Here is a 10,236-nt window from a genome sequence, read left to right on the forward strand (position 1 = left end):
AGGTTGAATAATCTATGGTGATGGTGATGCCCTCTAGTATTTCAAGTGCGGTGCGCCGGTTGTTCGAGGATCTACGTCTCAATTTTTATCCAACCACGTGGAAACATAGTCCGAGGAAGAGAAACCTCGACTTGGCTAAGCGTTTACCGTTCAATGAATGACGGTAGATTTTTCCGTATGGCCTCCACATCCTTATATATAACACAATAACCAGCCCTGGAGTCTCATAACAGATCAATAGTGGCTATTCTTTAGTTATTTCATATGTTCATTATCTTCTTGTTCTCAAAGTCCATATAAATTAGATTCGTTCTCATACATAGTGTTCATTATTATATTGCGATCATGGCCGCTGTAAATGCATCAGTAATGGCGATGAATGGAGCATCGCTCCTGCAACGGAGGCCAGCGGAAAGGTCAACAACCAGCAGGCAGCTTCGAGTAAAATGCATGGCAGGGGTTAGTAATTCTGTCGCTGTTTCCGTATCCACGAATAGAAGGTTTTATGTTATTCTATATATAACTTAATTTGGGTCATGTGGATCCACAGCCGGAGTCAAGGCGATCACCTTCTACCCCTCCTGAGACGGTAAGCGATTATGCAAGCGCCAATTTTTACATTAGCATGCACTGCACTGAACTGAATTGAATTGACATAAATAATAATGCAGGTGAGCACAAACTTTAAGGACGTGTTTGCTTTCAGTGGGCCAGCCCCAGAAACCATAAATGGGAGACTCGCCATGCTCGGATTCGTCTCAGCTGTCGGGGTGGAGATAGCGAGCGGGAAAGACCTCGCCGCCCAACTGGCCAGCGGAGGAGTTCCACTGTTTATCGGAAGCGCGGTTCTCTTCACGCTTGCTTCTGTGATACCCATGTTCAAGGGAGTGTCCAAAGAGAGCAAATCACAGGAAATAATGTCTTCTGGGGCAGAGATGTTGAATGGGCGTTTTGCCATGATTGGCCTCGTTGCGCTGGCCTTGACTGAATACCTCAAGGGAGGTCCTCTCATCTCATGATCATCATCAGCTCTGTACCAAACTTCATACCCCTCTTAGTGTAGGTTGTAATCGAACCCAACTTGTATTCACTCTGCTATCACGAGATGGCACTGTAACAAATTGTTTTGGCAGTTTATGATATATTTGACAAGTTTATTCACAATCAATCATATAAATACATTTCTGATCAGTACATCTTTGGCAGAAACTCTGATTACAATTTGGCACGCTAATCTTGAACAGATATTAATTGACACCAATCATTACCAGGTTCCTAAAACGTTGATCTAACTTGGAAGGATAAAAACAAGCATAGCGATCAGTAACACAAACAAACTTTTATTCATTTGGTACTCGTAAATTTCTAAATTCCGTACTAACTAAATATTAATAATTATTCCAAAAATACTAGTAATTATTCCAAAAGTGCAGCGAAAGAACTAAAATTTTTTAAATTGCAAAAATTGTATAAGGAATTTATTAGTACATATATGCCATATGTTATATGTATTTACATATTTAAATTTAAATAGATATTATAAAAAATAATATTTTAGTTTTATAAATTTTTATTATACATTAAGTTGTACATATTTATATATAATTATTTATATTATTTCTATAATTTAGATTACATATATATATGAACATTAGTTTTGATATATTTTTAATAAAATACTAAAATCATAGAATAACTAATGTTAGAAACCATCATTTAAACTCAATTAAAATGAATGGATTAAAAAATCTATGGTTTATATTATATTATTAATAAATGTTATTTTCTAAAAAGTGAATAAAATCTATTTGTAATGTATTTCAGTTTATATATGAATGAAAAGTGGTGATATTTTAATTTCATATATAATCCCAATTAAAAAACAAATTTGATACATCATTCATAAAATACCCAAAGTAAAAGATAAAAGCATAGTGTGCAAAATTTAAGGAATAAAAAAACCATTAAATTACCCCGACCAAAAATTATTTTTTTTAACTAGAATAGTACACATAAAAGAGAATCAAATATGCTTAAAATCATGGACCTCGGTTGAACAAATGTACTTGTATTAGTGCCTGTAGTTTCCATGTCAAATGGCTAGGCATTTGTGTATAATTTTTTTCGTTTGTCAGGAGTTGTTGTACTCTTGGAAAATGGTAAGCTTCACAGATCAATTAGATGGCCACACAATTTAGTTATGATCTTTTATGCTAGTCCCATAGGGATGCACTGCAAGACTTGACAAGCCTCTTTTATGGTTATTTTTATCCCTGTAATCAATGGCTATGTTAGCAAGTACGGGCATTGAAACTTGAGAGTGATTGAGAAAATGCCATTCAAAGTAAATATGAATTTATAGTTGGGCAGGACTCTCATGTTCTTGTTAGGGACATAATTCAAACTACTTTAATTCATTATAAATTGTTGTAAATAGCTAAAATCCTTTAAAATCAAGCGAGTGAAGGTCTCAGAGGCTTTAGAACCCTTGAGGCCACTCTGTTTCATCACCCATAGGTTAGATTTTTTGCAATTACTTGTTCAAATTTTTTCCATTTGATGATGGTAAACATTATGGAGTTACAAGAGACTTGATTCAAGCTAATGAATGATAATTTTGGATTAAGTTAAGACCTAGTGCATTTGTGATTCCCATGCCTAGATAACTAACAGGTGCATTAAGCATTTGGATAATTAACAAAAACAAATTCATGCAGGCTGCTGGTGCATTTTCTTGTGATTTCCATCTCTATTGTTTATGATTCCCATCCCTGGATAAACAATTGGCAGTTTATGTATTACTCCCTCAATAAATAATAAATATGAGTTCCATCCATAACTCGTGTTTTCGATATCCCATGCCTTAATATTCCTATCATTAGTGGTGCATTTGTAATTTCCATTTCTAGGTTTTACAACCTCCTTGCAACTTAATAGTTTTGTTACGTGGAAGGAAGCCTCATTTCGAAGACACTCAGGGTTAGAAAAAACAAATGAAGTTGTATAGGTTTAAAGAAAAATATGCTTTAATTCATAGGTCTAAAGAAAATAAATTGTTCCAAATTGTTGTGACCACTCAGGCCATACCCAAATTCATAACTATTAAATAGACATCATCATTATAAGTTGTATACACCCGCACTCAAGCTTAGGCACATATTGAACCTCCACTTCTCCATGAGGAAACCCTAATCTCTATGTGTGCATTATCAGGCATTTTAACTTCATAGACCACATCAAGTTCCATAATGTTGTAGTCCTCATTCATAATGGTGGTACTCATATTTTCATTCATAAGAGAGTGGTAGAATAAACCCATTGTTTTTAATGCCTAGGACACAGATTTTCAATCATAATCCCTAATTGAGATATAAGGAACTGTGGGGGAAAATGTGAAAATGTCAAACTCTATATCGGAGACTATCAACTCAAATCCCATTTATTTTCCATTGATATGGGTGGCTATGATATAATATTGGGGGTAGAGTGTCTATGCACATTGGGATCACTCATAATGTATTTGAAAGAAATCTATATAGATTTCTCTAAAGGGGGACATGTATACACCCTTCAATGGATTTTGGTAAGGTCCCTTGAAATAGTCAATGCTCATAGTATGGAAAAATTATTAAAGAAAGGCCACTCTAGAATTATTTGCCAATTTAATTCCATATAAGTTATGGATCATCCATAATTTGACATAAGAAATACTCTTAAATTTTCAATTGTTCCTTCACAAAAATCATCAAGTCTTTCAAACACCAAAGACTAAGTTTATCCATTCTTAAAGAAAGCACTAACATAACATTCCCTTGATCCTAGGAATTCAACCACAAAATGTACGTTCTTATTAACGCCCTTTTGCACAAATTGATATAAGAAAAAAGATCACTCAAGAACTATTGAAGGTGGAGGTCATACAACCTACTACGAGCCCTTACTCATGAGTAGTAGTCTTGATATTAAAGAAGGAAGGAACCTGGTGCAAGTGTCCTAATTATTAATGATCTTCTAGATGAAAAGCATGGAGAGAAGTTTTTCAATAATAAACATATGAAGGTCAATATGAGTTTTTTGTGATTACTTTCAATATTTATTAAACTTCGTCAACCTTCTAGAGCCTCATGAAAAAAAATTCAAAGCCTTTCTATGCAAGTTTTGCTAGTCTTCTTTAACGATATTATGGTCTACAATAAAGCATTGGAACTACACATAGAGAATGCTGATAATTCATTGAAACTCTTTCGAGATGACCATTTTTTTAGGAAGCATTCCAAAGGTGCCTTTTGGGCTCCTAATTTTGAATATCCATGACTATCCCCATCCCAAAACACTTAGATTTTAAGGGGATTTTTAGGAAATAAATGATACTACAAAATAATTGTGAACAATCATGGTAAAATTATAGCTCCCCTTACTATACTTGGCAATGCTGCCTGTGTGTTTAATGACATGTCCTTAACCATCACTTGAGGATCTGTTAGCTCTAGTAATATGTCTGTTTACTAACACCTGTGAGTTCTATTGTAACATAAATCATGATCCCAAAAATTGGTATCAGATACAGGTTCCTTTAGGAATAACTTTACCACTAAAAGGTAAATTGATAGGGCATCATGGCTAAACCAGAAAGTCAGGATGCTTATTCAATTAAGATACCAGTACTTGATGGTACAAATTATGTATTTTGGAAAGTCAGTATGGAAGCCTATCGCATGTCCCTAGGTGTAGATGTTTGGAGTTTTGTATTAGTTGATTATATTGTCCGAGAAACCCCTCCTACAAATGAAAATGATAAAAAATTTTATGGGAACAATGAAAATGCAAAGATTGCAATTCTCTTTGGCCTTAATCAATATGACCTTGTAAAAGTAATTCAATGTAAGTCAACTAAGGAAGTATGATACAAGCTCTAGAATAGTTATAAAGGAGATGAAACAGTTAAGCAAGCCAAACTTCAAGCGATTGGAATGAGGTTTGAGAGCTTAAGAATGAATAAAGAAGAAAATATACCAGAATATTTTCTTATATTAATGAGGTAGAAAATATGATTAGAGGATTTGGAGAATAACTCATGAATGAAGTAGTTTTCTAGAATGTATTGATATCTCTTCCTATGAGATTCAATTCTAAGATCTCATCTACATAAGAGATATCAAACTTAAAGTCTCTTTTAATGAAGGCGCTACATGGAACTCTCACTTCCTATGAGATGAGAATAGAAAAAGAGAAGTTTGAGCAAAAGGAGGTAGAATTTAAACCCTCAATGAAGAGTAAGGAACACGAATATCACCAAGAATGTTCCAACTATGAATTTGAGCAAGAGTTGGCTTAGTTTGCTAGAAAGCTAAAACATGGTTTGGGAAAGTATAAGGGAAATCTACCCTTCCAATTCTTTGAATGTGGAAGGTTTGGTAAATTTTCCTCCAAGTTTCCTTATTGAGATAAGACAAGAGAGGAAAAGGATCAGAAGCCCAGAGATAAAGCTCAAGAATATCATAAGAATAATCCTTTCAAGAAAAAATGGTCTCTACTCCAAAGAGGATAGTTTTGCATTAGAAGGATATAGGCAAGAGTCTCCAAAAGATGAGGTTGATGAATTCTTACTCATGGCATTAGAATCTAAATCTAAATATAAGAAAGAATCAAACCTCAAGGAAGAAGAAGATGAAAGTGTAGTAGATCTTGAAGGGGAGCTCATCAACGCCCTTAATGAATTAAAGATGACCTGAAGGAAGAAAATAAAAATAAAAGAGAAGTTGTTGTGAGATGAAGAAGGTATGAAGAGTTTGTTTACCAAAGTAAAAAGTTTGAGGAAGCTATTAAGAGTGAAAACAATTTGGCACAACAATTAGAAGAAAAGAAAAATAATTGTAAGAAGCTAGAAGATGAGAGTAACCTCTCGAAACAATAATTGACCAAGAAACGGGAGAAAATGATTATAAAAGTATATAAACAGGAAATTTTGTCTCTAAAACTCAAGCTTGATGATGCAAAAAGGGAAGAGGAGGTTTTGAATGGATTAATCATTGATTGGGAAATAACTGCCATAGTTTAGAAGAAAAAATTAGCTCTGAGAACAAACCTTGATACGTCCAAAATTGAGATGGAATTAGACAAAACAATTGTTGAAGAAACAAAGAAACTAAACCACGTTATGAACAGTCAAAGTTTTCTAACAAATAAGGTAGGTCTAGGATACCAAGAAACATAAGAATATTTTTAAGGAGAGGTTAGTCTCAGGTCCAAAGGTATCAAAAGATTTGCAATGGAATCAAAATGAAACACTAGTGATGATGAATGAAATATAAGTCACATAAGCACTTAGCAATGGATAAAGTTTTAAAATTTTCAAATATTCCTCCACATAGATATGTAAATCAACCAATAGGAAACTAAGGTACAATCGATTTGTTCAAGCGTTAATTCTCAAATATCAGGTACCCAAAATTATTTTATGGACATTGTTTTTCATGTCACAATTATGGACATAAATCCATTAAGCATAGAAGTGTCAAAGTTGAACTATATGAAAATTTAATATCTAGATAGTCAAAATCATAGGTCTAGAAATTCATTTGATGGGTATGAAAAATCCTCCTCCCCCCCTTTCTAAATGAAATTTTTTTTTTTTAATGTAATAACTTTGGACATAAGGAAAATGCATGAAAAAAAAAGTTTGTTTGTGTAGCTAGACAATAAATCTTTGAATAATTGGTGGAGATATGAAGAGGTGGAAACGTAAGACTGAGAAAGTTGAGGAGTGTGGAATTTATTTATCTGCACATGAACAGAAAAGAAAATGGTGTGTAGATATTGGTTTCTCTAAGCATATGATTGGAGACAAGAGTAAATTCTTGTTTCCAAAATAGAAAAGAAAAGGTGATTTCACATTTGGAAATAATTCTTTAGAGCAAATTTAAGTAAAGGGAATAGTTAGTTTAGATGAAAGTACCAAGAAGAAAATTTCCTATATGTGGATGGTCTCAAACACAACCTACGATGTGTAAGTAAAATGTGTGAAAATGACTATGATGTGACTTTTCACTCAAAGGAGTATGAGATATAAAAATATATGAATGGAAAGTTGGTAGGAAAGGAAATCAGAACTCACAACAATGTGTATGCTTTTGATGATTCCAAAATAAATTGGTACTTAAGAAAAAAGACCAAACATGGTTGTGGCACAAAAGGTTGGGGCATGTAAATCTCCACAGTCTAGTCAAAATTAGTAATTTAAGGGTAGTCTAAGGCTTACCAAGACTATTAAAGCCCGATAGTCCAGTCTGCAAGTGTTGTTAGTTTGGAAAATAGATAAGGACACCATTCAAAATAAAGGAGTTGTCATCTTATATACCTTTGAAGTTGGCTCACATGAATATGTATGGTCCCACAAGAACAAATAGTCCAAGAGAAGAAAGATACTTTATTGTATTTACTAATGATTTTACTAGGTTTACTTGGATAATGTTGCCGAAAGGCAAGTTAGTAGCCTTGAGTAAGTTGAAAATATATAAGGCTTATGTTGAGAATGAGAAGGAAATCAAGATGAAATGCTTCATATATGCAAGAGGAGGAGAATTCATATCGAAAGAGTTTGAACATTTCTATGCAAAACATAGCATAAATAGGTAGTACTCAGTAGTAAGAACACCAAAATAGAATGAGGCAGTTTAAAGGAAAAAAACATTTAGGAGAATGTCCAGAGTAATGATGGAGGAAGGAAAGGTTTCACACAATTCCTGGTGGCTGGGGAATTGCAGGAGGATAGCCAGTTCCCCACAATTGCAAGGGATCTCCCACAAGCCGTGAAGTAGGCTTCGCTGTGGGCCACTAAGGACGTGAACCGAATCCGCAGTAGTCAAATATTCTAGGTGTTCATGGAAATGAATATTAGAATGGGGATTAACCACAAGCTACAATTATCACCCACTCTCTACAACTGCTTGCAAAGTTTTGTAGAATTTAAAGTGGACTTTCATCACATCTACCTCACGATGCGCAAGGACCCTGCGAAGAAGTGGAATGAGCTACCATATATGGAAACATATGATGTGATCCTCGACGTACTGCCGACGTGGCCGCTAGAGTGGCACGCTCCAGACATCTCCACGCTAAAAAGACATTGTTGCATAGAAAAGAAGAAGGAGGCAAAATTTTGCGTGGCGCAGCTGGCAGAAAACAGACAGAAAGAAGCGACAACAACAAAAACATAGGAGGTGTCGGACGCTGTGGAGACAACAACAGAACAGAAAAAGGCTACAGCAGTAGGAGCACAGAAGGCAACAAAGAAGGCCCACAAGGGCCAGAAGTCACCTTCGTCTGAGCAGGAGAAATAGATGGAAAGAGAGGAAGAGAAGGGCAGAGCGGACCCACAAACAACGTCAACACAATTGAAGCGCGAGTGCCCGAGTGAGCGTACGAGGTTGCACAAGAAGGTAAAATCATCCAAGCTATCTATCGACCTGATCACCATTACTGAGGGGGATCTACATGATATAGGTGAGACGGTGCATGATGTCATGATAGAGGCCCTCCAGAACTTCGTGGAGGAGAATCAGATTATGTTGGGGGTCCTCTGGGCACAGATTTAGGAGTTGTAGGTGCATGCTCCTCAGGCTGGTACCCTCTCGACCAGCTTCACAGTAGGAACAACTGCAGTCGAGGAAATTCCACGCAATCGTACAACCAAAACAATAGTGCTGCCAGAAGGGGCACTGGTTACAGCAAATGAGGCTGACCGGTCTATGGTTGGTACATTGAAGGGGATGGGAATCAACATGGTTGCACTCCCGCGAGAGACTCTCTATGTTCTGCATGATGGGATTACTGCAGAACTGCGAGATAGGGAAACCCACGCGTTACAAGTGTTGAGTGAGCAGAAGATAAACATGGAGAAGTTTAACTTGCAAGGTGATGAGGTCGTGTCTCAGAACAACTAGATAGTGCAGGTATTGGAAGAAGCCTGCCAGATGGTCCCCCAGCTGGCCATCCCACCAGAAGCAGCAGCAGAGGCACACATCCAGAGATTAGCAGCAGGGGTGCACGAGGCACGAGAAGAAATGGCTAAGGTTCAGCTGGAGCTAAACCTTCAGATCGCAGAGCTACAGTTGAAGGCGTAGCCTTCAACTCCTCTAGAGGTAAGGGAATAGCACGTCAGCACCATTCCATCAAGGTTGGAGGAGATTAGCATTGCAGTAAGGGAGTACACCAGAATGATAGAAGAATCATTTGATGTCCTCACAAATCTGTAGGAGTACGCAAACATACAATTCTTAGAAACAGAGGCACATGAGCTACAATAGCAATACAACAACATCAATGGGACCGCGCAGACGGTGGCCCTCACTCAGAGGCTCGTGAGAATGTAACAGGCTAAAGCACTTAAAGAGACAATCTATGTAGCACGACACAAAGAAGCAGTTTTGAAAGCTCATGTTCTGGCTTGGATCAATGAGGCCTTCGTAATCACAACAACAATTGAAGGCAAGCTCGTGCAGATGTAAGGGATGCAGGAACAGATGTAGGGGATCAGTTCCAACAATGCGGTCTCGGAACAACAAGTACATGAGATTCAATAGGCAGCCGCTCTGTTATAGCTCCAAAACTCACTCTTGATGTTTTTGATGCTGCACTCATGGCCTATGGCAACCCCTCCTTCTAGACCTTGTCCAAATATTCAAAAAATAATGTTTTACTCCCTATACGCGACATTGCCATATGCTAAACGCATGTGTACGTGGGTCTGTGTATGCCCAACCCACGTATATGTCTTAAAACACTTTTAAAAATTAAAACTCCTTAATTTTGGGTGGAGATCACGGGTTTTACCTACTGATTACCTATTAGTGCCCGTGGCCCAGATTTTCCCAACGAATTCCCAACTAAAAAAATACTTTGGGAGAAGTATAAAAAGGCTTCAATGGGAAGGCCTAGAGGAGAGAAGAGAGAGAAAGATCACTCTGCTGAGATTTTCCTTGACCAGGTTTGAAGATCCTTGTGCTTCCAACACTTCCTCCATTTGCAGGAAACCCTTGTTTCCTTGTGTTATGATGTCTTTCTACTACTTGATATATATTGGAGTAAGTCATGGAAGGAGTTTGTTAAAGGCTTGAGACTAGACGAATCCGAAGGATGGTTCCACTTGGAGCCTGTGAAAGGAAGACTTAGGTGAAATTGTTCCTTTCTATACTTTAGCTATTTATAATAAAAGAAACACTTGTCTTTGTTCCTGAT

The 10,236-nt window shown here is 36.7% G+C and overlaps 1 protein-coding gene across 1 annotated transcript; it reads left to right on the forward strand.

Moving 5' to 3' along the window:
• The first annotated feature begins 233 nt into the window (after positions 1-233).
• LOC149265849 (early light-induced protein, chloroplastic-like) lies at positions 234-1,189 on the forward strand. The gene is made up of 3 exons (XM_089393983.1): positions 234-459; positions 551-589; positions 672-1,189. Exons 1-3 carry the CDS (start codon positions 346-348, stop codon positions 1,017-1,019), a joined length of 501 nt encoding a protein of 166 aa, XP_089250109.1. The 5' UTR covers positions 234-345; the 3' UTR covers positions 1,020-1,189.
• The last annotated feature ends 9,047 nt before the right edge of the window (positions 1,190-10,236 follow it).

This window comes from Pinus tabuliformis, chromosome 6, assembly GCF_031772625.1.
Source record: "Pinus tabuliformis cultivar Carrire ecotype Pingquan chromosome 6, CPIR1, whole genome shotgun sequence".
Taxonomy (NCBI): Eukaryota; Viridiplantae; Streptophyta; class Pinopsida; order Pinales; family Pinaceae; genus Pinus; species Pinus tabuliformis.